Consider the following 19,692-nt stretch of genomic DNA (forward strand, 5'->3'; position numbering starts at 1 on the left):
ACATGAATTTCAAATACAACAGCCCTCCTATTGGACTTACGGCTCAGATGACTCAACACAGTTTGAAGCAGTAACTCTCATGAGCTCAAAATACTTTTAGCCCTTTTATTCTACCCTCCTCTTTCCCAAAAAGCACGCTACTGAAGCTGTTCTTTGGCAGATCTTTCCTGAACAAACGCTGATGAAAGAAATGACAAAGTCCTGAAATACATTAATATGTTTTCTTTCATTTACTATCTACTCTGTGGAGGACACAGGAGAATCCACTAAAAACCCACAATAATCCTCTTTCACAGAGTTGTTGCATTTAAACTGCTCTGCCTACTGAAAATGAGTGCAAACTCATTCAGTCTCTAGGAATCAGTAACAAAAAATAATGTTCTTAGAGAACAGAATTCTTAAATAGGGACTATAAATTTAGGTTTTATTACACAGGGAAGTAGATGGATTACAACTCATAAATTTGGAACCTAGCTTCCTTTTACCTTTAGGAAACAAGATATTGATCAGGTTAGGCAGCAATGATGATAAACAGAAATCACTTGATCTTCAGGAGTCATAAATGTTGCTACACGCCTAGGCTTTTTTTTTTTTAAGGTTTTATTTATTTATTTGTCAGAGAGCAAGCAAGAGCACAAGCAGGGGGAATGGCAGGCAGAGGGAGAAGCAGGCCCCCCGCTGAGCAGGGAGCCCAATGCAGGGCTCAATCCCAGGACCCTGGGATCATGACCCGAGCCGAAGGCAGACGCCTAACCAACTGAGCCACCCAGGTGCCCCAGGACACTTTTTTTTCTTGTTAAGATTTTATTTATTTATTTGTCAGAGAGAGAGAGAGAGAGCGAGAGAGCACAAGCAGGGGGAGTGGCAGGCAGAGGGAGAGGGAGAAGCAGGCTTCCCGCTGAGCAAGGAGCCGGACTCGGGACTCAATCCCAGGACCCTGGGATCATGACCTGAGCCTAAGGCAGACACTTAATGACTGAGCCACCCAGGTGTCCCTCCTAAGCTTTTTCATTCACATGCTTTTTCAAAATTCATTGAATTTTTCTTCTTACCATATATGTTTATAGTGAGAGATTGGACACTACAGGAAACTATAAAACTGATTCATAATCTACCACTCACCCACTTTAAGAACTTCCACAGGCCCTAGACATGCCTTACATGTGCTGGATGCCTCCAGCCCATTAAAACACACCCATATGCCACATTTAAAGTTATTGAGTTGAGTTGAAATTGTCTAGTTGACATAATGTCATGTTTTGGGGACCTTTGATTAAGTGCTTATTCATTTTAATTTTGCCTCTTAAAAAATCTTGAAGCAATGTGTTTTCTTTTCCATATCTCACACATGTTTGAGAGTCCTTGAAAAGTCTATAGGCCCCTGGCACTGAGCCTTTTGTGACGAATGAATTAAAAGGGCCTGCCCAGTGAAAACTAATGTCAGTGTTAATATTTCAGAGTATATCCTATCGGTCTATCTATTTGTATCATGGTTAATGTATATGGGCCATAGAGTTTTGAATACCATGTTTTCTAACACTGCATTGTTCATCCAGGATTTCCCAAATGCCGCTTGGGGACAGAGGTCCATTGTGCCTTTGGTACTCACTCCTGCCCATGCTGCAGTTTCTTACTGAAGGTTCTGGAACCACATGCCTCTGAGGTAGAAACGCTTAGAGACAACTCATTTCCCCCAGCCCTGTGTTTCACAGAAAAGAAAAAACTGAGGCCTGAAAAAGCAACTTGTCCCAGGTCACTAGGTAGTCAACACCAGAACCACACTCAGAATTGAGGCCCCTGGCCCAGGTAGGGGGTAAAGAAGCCTCCATTTGCATTGGATGCCCTTTGTCCATCTTTTGGAACTGGCTCTACCTTCCATGGGCACCTTCCTCTGGTGCCCTGCACTGCCCTAGTCTTCCCATTCACTCCCACCCCCACAGCTGCCACTGCTCTTGACCCAATTTCCCCATCCTAACCTCCCTGGCGGTTTTCCCCTTGTTGCATATCCGCTGTTGTCACAATGTTGCACAAGCAATTAATTTCCAAAATGTCAGTTTACATTTTCAAAGTTTTTCTCTAATTATAAAAGTAACACAGGCCCTTTGCAAGAAAATTTGGGGGAAAAAATCTCATAACCATATCACCCAGAAATAATCATTGTTAAGATGTTGCACAACAATTAAAAATAAATAAAACCAATCATGGAGGAGCTGTTCGTTTTCTTAAAAAAAAATTATTCATTCAATAAGTATTTGTTGAGCACGAGTACTACATACCAGGCAATGCCCTGGGTTTAGGTACATAGTGATTGACAAAATAGTCCAAATCCTTGTCCTCAAGGAGCTACCTTCTAGTGAGGGAAGACAGAGGATTAACAAATAAATATAGAAGAGGTTTGGAGATATTGAGTCCTATGAAGAAAACATGAAGCAGAGTAAGGGAGAAGGACAGAATGGGGGTCTGTTTTATATAGGACGATTAGGAAGACCTCCCTGAGAAATGACATTTGATCAGGGTCCAGAAGGAAGTGAGAGAGTGAGCCATTCATTCATGCATCCATTTATTCCATAAATATTTACTGAACATGTTTCAGACGCTGAGGATGGAGTAGAAAATAAAAGGGATATTCCACTCTGGGCCACTGGTCCTCGCACCTGCTCTGCTCCACCCAATGACTTGAAGACTGAATTGTTCAAGCGGGAACAGAAAGAGCTTCCCTGAATATTTTCATAAAGACTTAAAGTGTCTAAAATTAATCAATATCGTCCTTCCTCCCCAATAAGACTTGTTCCACTTTTCTCCGCTCACTGTTCCCAACTTAAATGTTTACCTTTTTTTTTTTCTTAGTTTATCTGGTTATTTTTACTTGGCCAAAGTAATCACTATTATTAAAAAGAGTTTTGTTTTTAACTTTTAAAACTTTTTATTTTGAAATGACTTTGGACTCAAAGTGGCAGGGCAGTAGAAACAATTCCCACGTACTTCCCTGGGGTTAGGATCTTGGGTTTTCATGTTGTGATGCTCAAGCCAGGGCGTTTGCACTGATACAGCTCTGTTCACGAGCCCACCATCTCCTTCAGGTTCCATCCATGTTCGGGTGCTGTCTCTTCCGGCAGAGGACCGCTCCGATCTCCCACACTGCACTCTGTTGCCGTGTGTCCTACTCTGCTCTAGTCTGGAAAGATAGTTTTCAGGACTCATAATTTGTTTTCTCACCATTTCTTCTTGAATCTCACTATTTTCTTGTGGGTTCAGCTTTCTTTTTACACGCTTGAAAAGTTTCCTTACTAAGGGTCTACAGTGGTTAATTCTGTTTTTGTTTGTCAGCTGAAGATGACAAATGTTCTCCACATTTGCCTTCCTTTTTAAAGAATCACAGCTTTATTAAGATCTCGTCCACATGCCAAAATTCACCATTTTGGGTGGCTCAGTCGTTAAGCGCCTGCCTTCGGCTCGGTCATGATCCCAGGGTCCTGGGATGGATGGAGCCTTGCATCGGGCTTCCTGCTCCACAGGGAGCCCGCTTCTCCCTCAGCCTGCCGCTCCCCCTGCCTGTGCTCTCTCTCTCTGATAAATAAATAAAAATCTTAAAAAAAATAAAGTGTACAGTTCAGTGGTGTAGAGTATATTTACAGAGTTGTGCAACCAGCACCAGTCTAATTTTAGAACATTTTCATCATCCCAGGAAGAAACCCTGTACCCATTAGCTGTCACCCTTCATTCTCTTCTCCCTCCAGGCCCTGGCAACCACTAACCTACTTTCTGTCTCTATAGACTGGCCTATTCTGAACATGTCATTGAAATGGAATCATATAATATGTGTCCTTTTGTGTCTGACTTCTTTCACTTAACATAATGTGTTCAAGGTTCACCCATATTATAGCATGTATTGGTACTTAAATTTTATGGTTGAATAACATTCCATTGTACCACGTTTTGTTTACCTGTTCATCAGTTGATGTACATTTGGGTTGTTTCCACTTTTCTGGTTATTATATATAGTACTGCTGTGAATATTTGTAATAGGTTTTTTGTGTGAACATACGTCTTCAATTCTCTCTATATACTTCAGAGTAGAATTGTTGGATAATATGGTAACTCTGTTTAACTTTTTGAGGAACTGTCGAACTGTTTTCCACAACAGCCGACCATTTTACATTCCCAACAGCACATCCTCACCAACACTTACTTTCTTTTCTTTTTTTTTAATTTTTTATTTATTTTTTAAACGTTTTTTTTAAAGATTTTATTTATTTATTTATTTGAGAGAGAGAATGAGATAGAGAGCATGAGAGGGGGGAGGGTCAGAGGGAGAAGCAGACTCCCCACTGAGCAGGGAGCCCGATGCAGGACTCAATCCCGGGACTCCAGGATCATGACCTGAGCCGAAGGCAGTCGCCCAACCAATTGAGCCACCCAGGCACCCTACTTTATTTTCTTTTAAATTAAATTCTCTCTCTATATATATATCCGTCCTAGGGGGTAGGAGGTGGTATCTAATTTTTTAAAAGTTTTATTTATTGATTTGAGAAAGAGAGAAATAGAGAGGGAGAGAGGGAGAATCTCAAGCAGACTCCCCGCTGAGCAGGGAGCTGGATGTGGGGCTCAATCTCAAAGACCTGAGATCATGACCTGAGCCAAATCAAGAGTAGGAATGCTTAACCAATTGAGTCATCCAGGCGCCCTGTTGGTATCTCATTTTGCACATCCTATCTTGGGAGTCTGTTTTTAACACAAACTGTAGCATATTATACACACACTATACACTTGGCTTTCCCACTTAATATATTATGGAGATCATGTCAGCATGTACAAAACTGCTTATTCTTTGGGCTGGCGTTATGGTAACCCACTGCAGGAATGTGCAGTAGTGGTACTGGTCATTTACTTAACCAGTCCCTACTGATAGGCTGCTCTGTTTCTTCCCAATCTTTTGTATTACAAACAGTGCTATAACTGCCTCTATATACTCTGTTCTCCACATGCAGGAATTTGTCTGTAATGATCATTTCTCGAAATTCTAGGTTAAAGGGCATATACATTCTTTTGTTTTTGTTTTTGTTTTAAGATTTTATTATTTATTTGATAGAAAGAGAGAGACAAGGAGAGCACAGAGGGAGAGTGAGAGGAAGCAGCAGACTCCCCACTGAGCAGAGAGCCTGACATGGGGCTCCATCCCAGGACCCTGGGATCATGACCTGAGCCGAAGGAAGACACTTAACCGACTGAGCCACCCAGGCGCCCCCATTCTTTTGTTGTTGTTTTTTTTAAGATTTTTATTTATTTATTGAGAGAGATAGTGATAGAGAGAGAGCATGAGAGGGGGAGAGTCAGAGCGAGAAGCAGACTCCCTGCTGAGCAGGGAGCCCGATGTGGGACTCGATTCCGGGACTCCAGGATCATGACCTGAGCCGAAGGCAGTCGCTTAAACAACTGAGCCACCCAGGCGCCCCCATTCTTTTGTTTTTATAGCTATAACTGAATTGATTCCATAGAGAGTGTACCAGTTTATACTCACCGGCATTCCAAAGACATGTCCTTTAAATGGACCCAGAATCATAAGATCAAATTTGTGAGGATATTTTCTTAGTGTGGTACTCCCGTGTGGGCTGACTGTAGAAGCACTTTTTTTGAGGGGCTTGGGATAAGGATATGGTTCATAAAGAGCTTCCCTTGATTAGCAGTTCCCCAGGAGGAGACAGACCCTGAAGAGGGTTTGTCTTGGGGTCCTAGCTACCCTTCGTTGGAACAATGGGGATTCACTGAAGATGCTGGCTAAGATAATCATCTGTTCATATAGTTCTCCAATCAATAAATATTTATTGAAAGCCGACTATGTGGTGCTAGGTGCTAGAATGAAATGAAGACAAAATCAGACTAGATACTCCTTTCGCTGATGTTTTCAGGCTTTTGAGGGGGAAGCAGACATTAACATAACTAAGTGTAAGGTAACTAACAGTGAGGGAAATGTATATCATGTATATCATGTCATTGCAGCCTGTAGCAAGGGTCTGAGGCTCAGCAAAGGGTTCACAGAGGAAACATGTTTTTGTTTTGTACCGTATTTTTTTTAAGATTTTATTTATTTCAGAGAGAGAGGGAGAGTATGTGTGAGAGAGAGAACACACCTGAGCCACGCAGGCAGCCCAAAGAAGCGTGTTTGAATTGAGATATGAAGGATGAGTAAAAGACTAGCTGAAGGGAAAAAGCATGGTTAACAAATAAAGTAGGGGGCGCCTGGGTGGCTCAGTTGGTCAAGCGGCTGCCTTCGGCTCAGGTCATGATCCTGGAGTCCCGGAATCGAGTCCCACATCGGGCTCCCTGCTCAGCGGGGAGTCTGCTTCTCCCTCTGACCCTCTTCCCTCTCGTGCTCTCTATCTCTCATTCTCTCTCTCTCAAATAAATAAATAAAATCTTTTGAAAAAATAAAAAATAAATAAAAATAAATAAAGTAGGGAGGGACTAATACCTACTGCACACGGTTGCTAAGGGAATTCAGTTATACAATATTATGTAAGGCATTTAGCAAAATGCTTGGCACGTGTCAGTTACTTGGTGAATGCTGACTTTGCTTCCAGTTTTCCATTCACTCATGGTGAATATGCTAAAATTCCAGATCCCCAAGCAGATCATTGTCACCCTAGCTACGCTCTTCGCTCTTCGTATTTCTCTCTCTCTACTTCTGGGCTCCCAAACACTGCAGTCCATTCACAGTAGTCTGCCTTAGGAGCTAATTAGATTAGTAACCACCACTTATTTTGCCCTTAGTCTATACTAAGTACTTTGCATTCATTATTTAATCTTCATCACAGTCTTAGTAGGTTAGAACTTTTATTACTCCCATTTTAAATGGAAGAACTGAGGCAAGCAGAGCCCAAGGACAATAGCAAGCAAATCGCTGAGCAGGACTCACGCTCAGGTCTGACTAATTTCTAACCACTACTCCTACAGTGCCTTGGGTTCGTAGTTATCTTTTGCAGGTCTTATTTATCCAACTAGATGACAACCTGATTTAGGATAAGAATTTGCCCCTGGGGGGGGTGGGGGCTGGCCGCTTCAGTTGGAAGAGCATATGACTCTTTAGAGCCCCACATTGGGCTTAGAGATTACTTAAAAAAAAAAAAATCTGCCTCTAAACGGTTTAGTAAGACAATAGCCATTCCTTGTCAAGCATCCCCTATTTATTTACTTGTATATTATTTTCCCTGTTTTACAGATTAGGAAACTAAAGCTCAAATAGATTAACTTAGCCAAGGTGGTGGAAATGGGACAAGAATCCTGATTTAGATATGCCCAGTACCTACCCAAAGATGACAGCCAATAATCTTTGTACCTGATAGATGGGAAGTATAGGGCTATACTCACCCAAACCCTGGTTAATTTCAGCTGGCATGACATTTAGGCAATGACAGTGACTATGGGAGAGAGGGAATTGTTGGTGAGGTGCCCATCTCTTCCTTCTGGCTGTGTGAACATAATTTAGAGCTCACAATAAACGGGAGTCCCAAGGGTTATTGCGGAATTCCTGGGTTCATTCGCCAAACACAGGCTATGAACAAAGCCCCCTTTTGGGAATTTTGTAGTCAATGACACAAATAATGTTAACACTCGTGTAATGTTTTCTATGTGCCAGGCACCATTCTTTGTGCTTTACAAGAATGAATTCATTTAATTTCCAGTTAAGGGCTGTTAGTATTCCATATAACATCTGAGGAAACTGAAGTACAGGAAGGTTAAAGGATTTGCCTAAAGCCCCTAACTAGCAAGTAGTGACCTTTGGGACATCTGGCAGATTCAGAGCTCTAGCATCTCCTAACAACAGTCCAAGAGTCACTGAGTCCAGCACAAAAACAGACAAAACGCTAATGTAACGAAACACCAAAAATTCCTGCGGAGTAAGTAGGCAAGTTAGTTTTTAAGTGCCTGCCTGCCGGCACGTCTCCATCCCCAATTTCTCCTTTCCCCACCCACTCCTACTGGAAAAGTAGACCGCGAGCCTGGAAAATAGGGGAAAGGTCGCCGTCGTGATTTGGCTCCTCCCATCCTGCTCGTTGCGTCCTTTTTCCGCAAAAGCGCAGAGCCTGTGCAAGCTCCCCGGTTCTTGCCCATCCAGCCCCGGTACTTGAGCGTGACACATGGAACCGCCAACCCTACAGCTCTGTGGACCTGTCTAGACTCAGCGGCCCCGGCGCTTTGGTCCACTGCCCTCCTCCTCCCCAGGAGGAAAGCATGAAACCGCGGACAGCCTTCCGGCGTGGAGGTTCCTTCCCAGCGTCTCCCCAGGACTCTGTTTTCTGAGATCCGCCATTGGCTGCTTTCACAGCAGACCGTCTACATTTCTCCGGTTTCACCGGGAAGGTTTGCGTAGTAAGGCTTCCCAGCTCCCAGATCTGGGTATGAAGCTGGCTCCTCACCTCCTAGCTCTTTTGTTCGATCTGAAAGTATCTAAAAATCATCTAGTGGCCGCGTTTTAGGTGAGAAAACAGGCCCAGTGAGTACAAAGTCACTTGTCCGTGTGCAGTCAGGCACAGACGCCAGGGCCAGCTGGGTATTTCACCTTTTCTTACACATGACAAACTTTCGTAGAAAGCAGAACTTAGTACGATGTAACAGGGTCTCGCCATTCCAGTGACATCGAAGGCAAATTAAACCTCAGACTTGGAATGGGAGGGTGGGGGGCGGCGCCTGGAATCTTAGTACTCCTAGAAAGTGAAAGTCAGCTCTTCAGTCGCTGGAATTTAAATACTGGGGGTGGGGATCTGATGCCTTCTGGCAATCTGTGCTTTGTTGGAAGGTCTGGTGAAGAAGCCGTCTCTGCGGTCCCGCCTTCCTCTGACCTGAGGGCTTTTGGATTTGGACACTTCAGGTGTGTCTCCAGTCCACTTGGTATGGGGGTAAATGTGCTGATTCCCTCCAGTTTCCTGCAGCAGAAAAAGGCAGTCTACGTTAACACATACGCTAGTCCTACTGCCGACCTCAGTGACTCAGAGGCCCAAGGTGTGTACTTTCTGGAAAGGGGTCAGACTCGCAGCACAGCGCAGGGGCCAGACCTCGGACCGCCCCCGCCTGGGGGCGGGGCCGCGGACGTGCGTCAGGCCTGGTGCGTGCGGCCCGAGTGCGCGTGCGCGGCTCCGGGGCGGGGCCGGGGCTATAAGTGGGCGGCGTGGGCCGCGTCTTTCTGCTCCTCTTTCAGTAGGGCTTCGCCGTTACGCGCGGAGAGTCGTCTGGGCTGCGGTTTAGCACTATTCGGGAGCTGACTCTTCGGACTCCTGCACTACCCTCTCTGACAGCGAGCAGACCAGTCCTGGCCCTTCCTCCTGGAGGTGAGCGGCCCTGTGGGCTTCTCCGGCTTTCCGCCCCCATTGCCCAGGCTGCGTTGCCCCGCGGGCCGCCTCGGGTCCCCGAGCTCGGGCCGCGCCTCCCGGACTCCTGCTCCTCGCTCCGTCTCCACCTGGGTCCGGGGTCAGCCGCTCCAGCCCTGTTTTCAGGGTTGACCCTGTGTTCCATGTGGCCCTCCGCATGCTCCCTAATGCTGGGTTGGGCGTCTCAGTCCTGCCTTCCCAGAACACCCTTTCTATCACAGCACTTGGCGTGTTGTGTGTGCTAACTGCCTAATTTCTTGGCTAGATCGAAAGCCCCATGAGGGCAGGGTTCATATCTACCGGACCCCGTATGGCCCTAGTACCTTCCTGGGTGACTAAGACATCGTAGGTATTGCGGGTGTATTTGTTAAATAAGTGAACTTGATAGATTTGACTATCTTGGAATTATTTTGGCTTTATCAAAGAGTTTACGATTAACTGGAACCTGACTGAGATGTGAGGAGAACTTCTAGGCAGGTTGCTTTCTTACGGGCATGTGCCTACCTTCCCCCCTCAAAAACAGAAAGACTCCGTTCAGGAAGGTTTTTGGTCCTAGGACTGTGGCACGGGGATTGTGCATTGCACCTGGCAGAAGTAAAAGGTTTTACTTTAGAAGAAGTAAAAGTTTTAAGGAGTGCTCTTGAATTAGTCCAAGAAGCAAGACTAGCTCTGCAGCCATAGAGTTCACAGTGTAAATATGCTTCTACTGGTCCCAGTCTCCCTGACTGGCTGAGCCTCACCCTTAGTTCCATGGGAAGACAGAAGTCAGGACTAGATGCATGCATATCCCAAAAGGCTGTAGATTAATCTCCTTTCTTTCCTCAGTATCCAGAGGCCTTCAAGAAGTGAAGACAGCTCTACTGCTCTACAGAGGAGTGGGGTCATTTCAGCCATGAAGCCTGTGTTGAACCTCTATCTCTTAGGTGTGGTGCTGACCCTGCTCTCCATCTTCGTTAGACTAATGGAGTCCCTGGGAGGCATACTGGAGAGCCCACTGCCTGGGAGCTCCTGGACCACCAGAGGTCAACCAGCCAGCACAGAGCCCCCGAGGGCATTCCAGACCATCCATCCAGAGGGGTGTGATAAGACCTCTCTCCACCAGCTATAATCTTGGAACACTGGCCTAAACACATCCAGGCAGTTGTCCAGTTGCTGGGCATAAAAGCTCAGAACATCAGTGTTACCAGAACTGTTACCCAGGCTGCTGAAGGGCCTCTCCCATCTGGATGTTCCTTGCCCTGGAAAGAGAGCCTGTCTAATACACAGGTGTGAGTGGGTTGCCTGTGACTGCAATGGAATGATATCACTGCTCTCCCCAGGGTCAGCTGTACACTCGGGTGTCCTTGGCAACATGGCTCTGATGCCTCTTAGATAGGGACTTGTGCTTCATATTCAGCTGTTGGGAGATGGTGTCGTTTTCATCTCTGCTTCGTCAGCATCTGCCAGGAGTTCCTTGGGGCTTGGGTGTCTTATGGTCAGTTTATGTGGTGGTCAGCTTCTCTCCCATGAGAGCTTGTCTGTGTGTGGACAATAGTTGAAGTGTGGTGTATGGGTTGGCTGTAGGGAGGGGGATGATGGTCAAGTGTCCACCTCTCATTGTTTCACATGGTAAAGTACTTTCTCCAACACAGCATGTATGAATGTATATTGATCTGAAGGGGGGCAGTGGGATGACAAAGCCTGCTCAAGAATGGCATGGCCACCATGTGGCTTAAATGAATTTTTCTAATAAAAATTGAATATATATTTCTAGTATGTGTCATATTGACCTCTGCCCCTGAAATTAGTGGTAGGGAAGGATCTTAATCCTAGATTTGGGGTTTGGCATCTTAAAAAACTCAGGAGCAGAAAAGTACTTAAAACACTTTGTTGTTTAAAACATCATGTAAGGGGCGCCTGGGTGGCTCAGTTGGTTAAGCGACTGCCTTCAGCTCAGGTCATGATCCTGGAGTCCCGGGATCGAGTCCCACATGGGGCTCCCTGCTCAGCAGGGAGTCTGCTTCTCCCTCTGACCCTCCCCCCTCTCATGTGCTCTCTCTCTCGCTCGCTCTCTCAAATAAATAAATAAAATCTTTAAAAAAAAATAAAACATCATGTAGGGGCACCTCGGTGGCTCAGTCTTAACTGACTGAATCTTGATATCAGGGTCGTGAGTTCAAGGCCCTCATTGGGCTCCACACTGGGCATACAACCTACTTTAAAAAAAAATAAAACAATGTAAATAAATCTGAATTTGGAGGCAAGGGCAGTTGGGTCTGCCCTGAATCCACCAGTTTTCTGAGCCTAGGCCAAGAATAATCTAGTGTCCTCTCTTGACTCTCCATCTCAAAAGAAAGATGATTTTCTTCTAGCATCCACACCTTCAGTGTCGGGGGAAAGAGGACTATCAGTGCAGTAGCCTTTGTTCTTTTCCTCTGTATTGCTCTTTTTTTTTTTTAAGATTTTATTTATTTATTTGACAGAGAGAATGAGAGAGAGAGAGAGAGCACGAGAGGGAGGAGGGTCAGAGGGAGAAGCAGACTCCCTGCTGAGCAGGGAGCCCGATGCGGGACTCGATCCCTGGACTCCAGGATCATGACCTGAGCTGAAGGCAGTCGCTTAACCAACTGAGCCACCCAGGCGCCCCTCCTCTGTATTGCTCTTATCCATCAGAATGAGTGCTCAGTTTTGATTGTTCTCCAGGTCAGCTGGTAAAATGTCCCACTTGACAGTTGTTTCTGCTCGCTCACAGATCTTTGTAGCTTGGCTTTTACACAGAAATGGAGGGTTTGGGCTTTTTTTTTTCCTTGCCCGTATCCACTACTACTCCATCCCCTACTCCATGTTCAGGTGCATTCACTCCTCTGCCCATGGTAATGTATCCGTTCACACACTCTTGGTGTGTGTCATTTTATGTATGGGGAACTTGATTTACTTTTGCCAAAGGGTACGAATGGTATGGTGCCTCTACAAAGCCACTTTTGCTTCCTGAGTTGTTGTTCTTGAGCCTAAGTGCCACTACTCTAGAAGCCGATGGTTTGGGCATCACTTCTGTTTATTGCACTATGATGGTCACTAGTGCTGTTTAGCAAGTATTTCCAGCTTCCCACCTTCTGGGCATGTACAGTCCGGCTCCCCCATCCTCTGTGGATGGCGGGGATTATGTGGCTCATCTCAGCACAGTACAATGAAAGATATAGTTGGCTTTTTATTTCTGATTTTCAGGCACTTCGTGCCAGTAGCTATCCTAGAACATACTACTTAAATTCGATATGTTTTCTGACACCTTTGTGGTTGGACAAGGCCATGAATTAGTTCTATTAGTTCTGGCCAAAGAGTTGTGAGTAGAAGTGACTTGTGTCAATTCTAGATTGGAACACCTAGGTTCTAGATTGGAGCACTGGGTCAAAAACCTCCAAACCTTTAACCTTTTTCCCTCCACTACAGTGACCAGCAGTGCTCCAAATGGAACTCTAACCATTAATGTAGGTCTTGGAGTGAGGATGCCATGGAGTGGAACCCTTGACCGATCCCTGATGAACATGTAGTGTAAATACGAAAGAAACCTCTGTTGTGTTAAGCTCCTGCAGCATCACTTGGCCTATTCTGACTGATACATTGCCTTCAGCACCTACCAGCTACTGCACATTGACTTAAGATTTCATTACTACCTACCTCAGATAACATGCGTTAGACAGTGTGTTGGGGGGGAACATGTAAACAAACCAATAATGTTTCATGGTTCTGTGATAGAAACGTGTATAGGACATGGGTACATAAAGTTATCTGCTGGCAGGAGGCAGATGGTAAAAGGAAAGCTTCCTAGAGGATCTGAATTTTAAGAAATGAACAGGTAACCACGTTTGGAAAGAGTTCTCTATTAGAGGGAACCTTGAGCAAGGATGTGGAGAGGGGCCCAAGTACAGCATGTTTAGAAAGCTGCAAGTACAAACCTTAAATCCCGGTTACTAGCTTGAGGCCTTAGCTCTAGCGCCATCTAGTGGAGTCTAAGGAAGAAGGAAACACTATGTGTGGTTGTAATGCTTTCCAGATTTGAAGGGCCCTGCCTTTAAAGCTTACGATAGATACCAGATTATTAAGGCCTGGAAGATTTGATCTAGTCTTAACACCGTCCAATAAAAATATAATGCGAGCCATATATGTAATTTAAATCTTTTCTAATGGTTACATTAAAAAGAAACAGGAAAAGATATTTTAAACACCTTTAACTCAATATACTAAAAATATTATTTCTACATGTAATCAACCTAAGAAGTTGTTTATGAGATATGTAGATATTTTACATTTTTTGGTACTAAGTATTTATTTGTATTGGCATTTTACACTTAGAACATATCTCATTTAGATTAGCCGCATTTCAGGTGCTCAGTAGCCCTGTGGCTAGTGGCTACTGTATTGGACAGCATAGATCTTTTCATTTTACTACAGAGGAAACAGAAGGAAACTCAGTAACTTAGACAATATCATTTTCTAGATCTCACTAACTATACGTTTCTCAATTTTTACAAATTTAACTGTTCTTTTAAATTTTAAGTTTAAAAAAATTAAAAAATTAAATAAAAAAATAAAGTAAATTTAACTTCAGAAGTAGGTTGTTTAATTTCCAAATCCCTTGATACTTTCCAAATATTTTCCTTTCATTGATTTCATTGCTCCTAATTTCATTGATTATGGTCAGGGGACATACCCTGTATAATTTTAATTAGTGGAAATTTATTGAGACTTTTTTTTAAGATTTTATTTATTTATTTGAGAGAGAGAATGAGAGATAGAGAGCACGAGAGGGAAGAGGGTCAGAGGGAGAAGCAGACTCCCTACTGAGCAGGGAGCCCGATGTGGGACTTGATCCTGGGACTCCAGGATCACGACCTGAGCCGAAGGCAGTCGTTTTACAAACTGAGCCACCCAGGCGCCCTTATTGAGACTTGTTTTAATGGCTCAGCACATGGTATATCTTAGTGAATGTTCAATGTGCACTTGAAGAGAATGTGGATTCTATGGGTTCTGAGTGTTCTGTGTTTTACAGAAAAGTGTACAAAATATTTTTTATAGAAAGTATGCAAAATACAAAAAAATTTTTTACAAAAACTACATAGAATGGGGCACATGGGTGGCTCAGTTGCTTGAGCATCTGACTCTTGATTTTGGCTCAGGTTATGATCTCTGGATCATGAGATCGAGCCCTGCATTGGGCTCTGTGCTGAGCAAGGAGCCTGCTTAAGATTCTCTCTCCCTCTGCTCCTCTCCCCTCAGCTTGCGTGCACGCTCTTTCTCAAAAAAAAAAAAAATTACATACATTTAGTTCGTAGTTATTAAGTCTTCTGTATCCTTACTAATTTCCTATTTACTTGTTCTATGAATTTCTGAGAGAGAAAGGATAAGATATCCAACTCTATCTATTTTTCCTTTTAGTTTCATCAGTTTTTATTTCATGTTTTTTGAAACTCTGTTATTGAAGATAACATATACATTTAGGATTGTTTTGTCTTCTTAAATTGACCTCCTTTTAAAAATGTCCCTCTTTGCGGGAGACAAATCATAAGAGACGTTTAATCATAGGAAACAAACAGGGTTACTGGAGGGGAGGAGGTGGGGTAATGGGGTAACTGGGTGACGGGCATTAAGGAGGGCACATGATGTAATGAGCACTGGGTGTTAAATACAACTGATGAATCACTGAATGCTACCTCTGAAACTAATAATACACTATATGTTAATTAATTGAATTTAAAGAGTGTCCCTCTTTGGGATGCTTGGGTGGCTCAGTCAGTTCAGTGTCCAATTCTTGATTTCAGTTCTGGTCGCGATCTTAGGGTCTTGGGATCGAGCCCCACATAGGTCCCTGAGCTCAGTGTGGAATCTGCTTAAGGTTTTCTCTCTCCCAGGGAGCCGGGGTGGCTCAGTCAGTTGGGCATCTGCTTTCAGCTCAGATCATGATCCTGGGGTCCTGGGGTAGAGCCCCAAATCGGGCTCTCTGCTCAGTGGGGAGCCTGCTTCTCCCTCTCCCTCTGCCTGCTGCTCTGCCTACTTGTGCTCGCTCTCTTTCTCTCTGTCAAATAAATCTTAAAAAAAAAAAAAAGATTTTCTCTCTCCCTCTGCTCCTCCCCGCACTTGGATGCACACACTCTCTTTCTCTCTCAAAATAAATAATAAATAGTAATAAATAGTCTTTAGAAAAAAAGTACTTCTTCATCACTTGTATTATTCCTTGCCATGAAGTCTTCTTTGTATGATATTAATATAGCTACTCTAGCTGACTTATCATTGGTGGCTGCAAAGTTTATCTTACTCTGTCTTTTTAACTTATGAGTCTCTATATATTGTGGATTTCTTGTAGATAGCATATAGTTGTGCCTTGCTTTTTATACATATTGGCAACATCTCATTTTTATTTGGACTGTTTAGGCCATTTATATTTAGTGTAATTATAAGGTTGGGTTTAAATCTTCTCTATCTTGTTATTTTCTGTTTCCCATCTGTTCGCTGTTCCGTTTTTCTTCTTACCTTCTTTGGATTAATTGTGAAGTTTTCAGTGTTCTATTTCATCTTCACTATTGCTTTAGTAGCTATACATCTCTGTTTAAAAAAAAAATTTTTTTAAGATTTTATTTATTTGACAGAGTTAGCGAGAGCAGGAACACAAGCAGGGGGAGTGGGAGAGGGAGAAGCAGGCCTCCTGCCAAGCAGGCAGGTGCTTAAAGGCTGAACCACCCAGGCGCCCCCTCTGTTTAATTTTTTTAATGGTTCCTCTACTCTAGGATTTACAATAGACATCTTTTAACTTAGTACAGTCTAACTTCGAATAGTATTTTACCACCTCATGTATAATGTAAGAGCCTTGCAATACTACACCTTATTTTCCCCTCTCATCCTCTGTGCCATTCTTGTCATATATTTTACTTATACATATGTTCTAAACCTAATGTTACCTAATACATTATTAGAATTTTTAAATAGTCAATTGTTAAAGAACTTTAAAAATTATATGTATACATATTTAACATTTTTACTTACGTATTTACAATTTCTAGTAGTTACTTACTGTTTGTGTAGATGTAGGTTTATAGTTTTTACTATTATTTGGAAATCTTCCAGCCCTTATTTCTTCAAATATATATCTTTAACTCAGTATTGGACATACTCACAGTATGTCCAATACAACCGTGACCACATGTTCACAACTTTGGACAGACCACTTTTAGAGCTAATAATGATCCTTCCAAAAGTTTATCTTGTACATAGTTACTTCTCAGCAAATATCTGTAGAGCCATATGTAGGCAATTTCTTTCACACTTTTTATTTTAAAATTTATTTAAAAGAAATACAGTTCATGGTAAATAATTTAAACAGTACAAAAAGTATACTGTGAAAAATAAGTCCTTTTTCACCACCATTACCAATGCCCTACCCCTCCTAGGGCAACCACATTTTTATCCTTCCAGAAATTTTCTGGGAGTGTTCAAGCATATATGAGTATATATTCTTTTTTAATATACTTTTTATCCAAGTGATAGCAATTTATATATACTGTTCTTCATCTTTTTCTAACTTTATAGGTCTCAGTAATCATTCCATATCAGTATATATAAAGTTGCCTTATTCCTTTAATGGCTGCAAAACATTACATCGTATGGAAGTTTCATAGATTAACTGGTGCTCTACTGATGGACATTAACCTTTTACAAGGGAAGGAGAAAAAATGTCAAGAACAGAGTACTGGGACACCTGGGTGGCTCAGTAAAGTGTCTGCCTTTGGCTCAGGTCATGACCTGGGGTCCTGGGATAGAGTCCTGCATCTGGCTTCTTGCTTGGTGGGGGGCCTGCTTCTCCCTCTGCCTGCCGCCACCTCTGCTTGTGCGCTCTCTCTCTCTGACAAATAAAAATCTTAAAAAAAAAAATACCGTGATAAAGGAAAAATAATGACCTTGAAGATTGTTTGAATATTTGAATTTCCAGTATCATAGATTTTGTATCAATAAAAATAAAAGTTTTCTAATGATCAAGACTTAAGAAGAAATTAGCCAAGGGGCGCCTGGGTGGCTCAGTTGGTTAAGCGACCGCCTTCGGCTCAGGTCATGATCCTGGAGTCCCGGGATCGAGTCCCGCATCGGGCTCCCTGCTCGGCAGGGAGTCTGCTTCTCCCTCTGACCTTCCCCCATCTTGTGCTCTCTCTCACTCTCTCTTCTCAAATAAATAAATAAATAAAATATTAAAAAATATATTAAAAAAAAGTAGAAGAAGAAATTAGCCACTAAGTTGTAAACTTCTGCCTCTGATGTAACAGCTTTAGAAAAAACACCAGTGAGAAGCAGGCCTCCCACCTCATGTTAAGAGAAGCACCAGGACATTTAACCCCAGGCACGGGAGGATTGCACTAGTGTGTGTCTTGAGAGTTTAAAAGACATGGGGGAACTGACTTACCTTCTTGGCTTGCTTCTTGTATAAACACCAAAGTGAAAGAGCCTGGTAGCTGTCCAGTCAGAGAGGGATAACTCTTACCTCACCGCTCCTCCACTTCACGCACCCTGAAGAAACCTTTGAGTGGATGTTTCTTGTCCTGGTACCAAAAACAGAAGATTGCAAGGGGAGGGAAGGGGTTGGTGCCACTACAATGCTATACTAGTAAATGTTTGACACCAGCTCTCTGAGGGGGAATGTATATAATATATAATAAATCATACATAATACACATGTTGTATATAATTACTATACATAGTATATATATTAGAATTCAATATTATTACTATAATTAGTAATTAAAAATTTTCTATATTATAGAATTATATGTAATATAGACACACAGACATATACATATATGTACATATATGTGTTATATATGTTTTCTCTAAAATTTTACTGACATTGGGGCGCGTGGGTGGCTTAGTCTCTTGGGCGTCTGAGTCTTGATTTCAGCTCAGGTTGCGATCTCAGGGCCGTGGGATCAAGTCCCACGTCAGGCCCTGTGCTTAGCCCGGAGTATGCTTGTCCCTCTCCCATGCTCCTCACCCCACTTCCTCGCTCTCTCTATCTCTAAAATAAATAAAATCTTAAAAAAAAATTGACTGACATAATGTATAGCACACAATTCACAACTAACAATAAAATACACAGTACTCTTGTCCATTTCATATGGCCAGTTGATTCTCACAAATCTTTCACTGTTTTTTGTCAAACTCCTGTATTCCTCGCCAACCTACACAACTGACAAAGTGTAGTTCTGACATGAAGGCTGGCTGATTTTCCCACTTACATTAATAAGAAGAAAGAGAACTAAGCAAGTTATATGTTGGAACTTTACATGTTCAGCAGGGACTTTAGCAACTTCTTTGCTAAATCAGATAACTTTCAATATAGTGGGAGACACCTCAGATATTTTTGTGCCTACCATACAACAGCTACAGACACACTTTTTTTTTTAAAAGATTTTATTTATTTATTTGACAGAGAGATACAGAGCACAAGCAGGGGGAGCGGCAGGCAGAGGGAGAAGCAGGCTCGCTGCTGAGCAGGGAGCCCGATGTGGGACTCGATCCTGGGATCATGACCTGAGCCAAAGGCAGCCGCTTAACCGATTGAGCCACCCAGGCGTCCCTACAGACACACTTTTAAGTTTACTGCATCATTAACATTTTCTCTATAGCTTTAGACAGCCAACAAAACAATAAATCAAGGCGTGATGAGTAGCATTTACCGGCTCCATGATGTAAATAACTCTCAACACGGCTGGTTTGAAGGCAGTGACCGACAGGAAGTTCCTGAACACATGCTGAGAAGAGATAGGCAGTTGCAGTGCTCCATTATATAGTATTTCTACCATGTAGGGACAATAGATGTAAATAACCTCTAGAGAGTAGTAATTAAGAAGATGAGTTTGGACCATTACCTTTGCTTTTGTATAATTTATTTAAGTTTAAATAAGTTATATATGTTTATATAATTTTATATAATTAAATTTTTAATAATGGCTGTGTTTATATAATTAAATTTTTATATAGTTTATATAATTAAATTTTTAATAATGGCTGTGTTTAACAACTGCCCTGTAAAATTCCTGAACATTTTACAGTTTTCACAATCTCTTTTGCGCTGGCTCTGGCATACCACTAGGCCACACATCCTCATTTGCCCACTGTTTCCAAATAAATAAGCCTCTTGGCTTTGTTAACAGCCTGGTTTAAAAAAAAAAAATTCTCATTTATCCCATGAAATGGGGTAGGAAAGATTGGGGTGACTTGCTTGCCTCTGTCCTGAGCTCCTCTGGCCAGGTGAGGGCCTGACTTTAGGTGATCAGTTCGCTCAGAGAAAGCTTTTGTGAGGGGCTTCCCCATG

The 19,692-nt window shown here is 42.7% G+C and overlaps 1 protein-coding gene and 2 long non-coding RNA genes across 3 annotated transcripts; 1 reads left to right on the forward strand and 2 right to left on the reverse strand.

Annotated features, from left to right (window-relative positions):
* Positions 1 to 2,898: 2,898 nt before the first annotated feature.
* Positions 2,899 to 3,553, reverse strand: LOC141373823 (uncharacterized). Its single transcript, XR_012380148.1, has 2 exons — positions 3,415 to 3,553; positions 2,899 to 3,175 (listed from the first exon to the last, which is right to left on the reverse strand). It is a non-coding gene; the product is annotated as an uncharacterized lncRNA (long non-coding RNA).
* Positions 3,554 to 8,085: 4,532 nt separating this feature from the next.
* Positions 8,086 to 11,108, forward strand: LOC112818571 (hypoxia-inducible lipid droplet-associated protein). Its single transcript, XM_073899166.1, is given in 3 exon segments — positions 8,086 to 9,323; positions 10,188 to 10,405; positions 10,408 to 11,108. Coding segments are annotated over 2 exon segments (189 nt in total). The 5' UTR covers positions 8,086 to 9,323; positions 10,188 to 10,254; the 3' UTR covers positions 10,446 to 11,108.
* Positions 11,109 to 16,831: 5,723 nt separating this feature from the next.
* Positions 16,832 to 19,200, reverse strand: LOC112818572 (uncharacterized). The gene is made up of 3 exons (XR_003206613.2): positions 19,055 to 19,200; positions 17,785 to 17,920; positions 16,832 to 17,247 (listed from the first exon to the last, which is right to left on the reverse strand). It is a non-coding gene; the product is annotated as an uncharacterized lncRNA (long non-coding RNA).
* Between the last annotated feature and the right edge of the window lie 492 nt (positions 19,201 to 19,692).

The sequence above is a fragment of the Callorhinus ursinus genome, unplaced genomic scaffold (genome assembly GCF_003265705.2).
Source record: "Callorhinus ursinus isolate GAN/ISIS: 27379988/994484 unplaced genomic scaffold, GSC_fseal_2.0 scaffold12, whole genome shotgun sequence".
Taxonomy (NCBI): domain Eukaryota; kingdom Metazoa; phylum Chordata; class Mammalia; order Carnivora; family Otariidae; genus Callorhinus; species Callorhinus ursinus.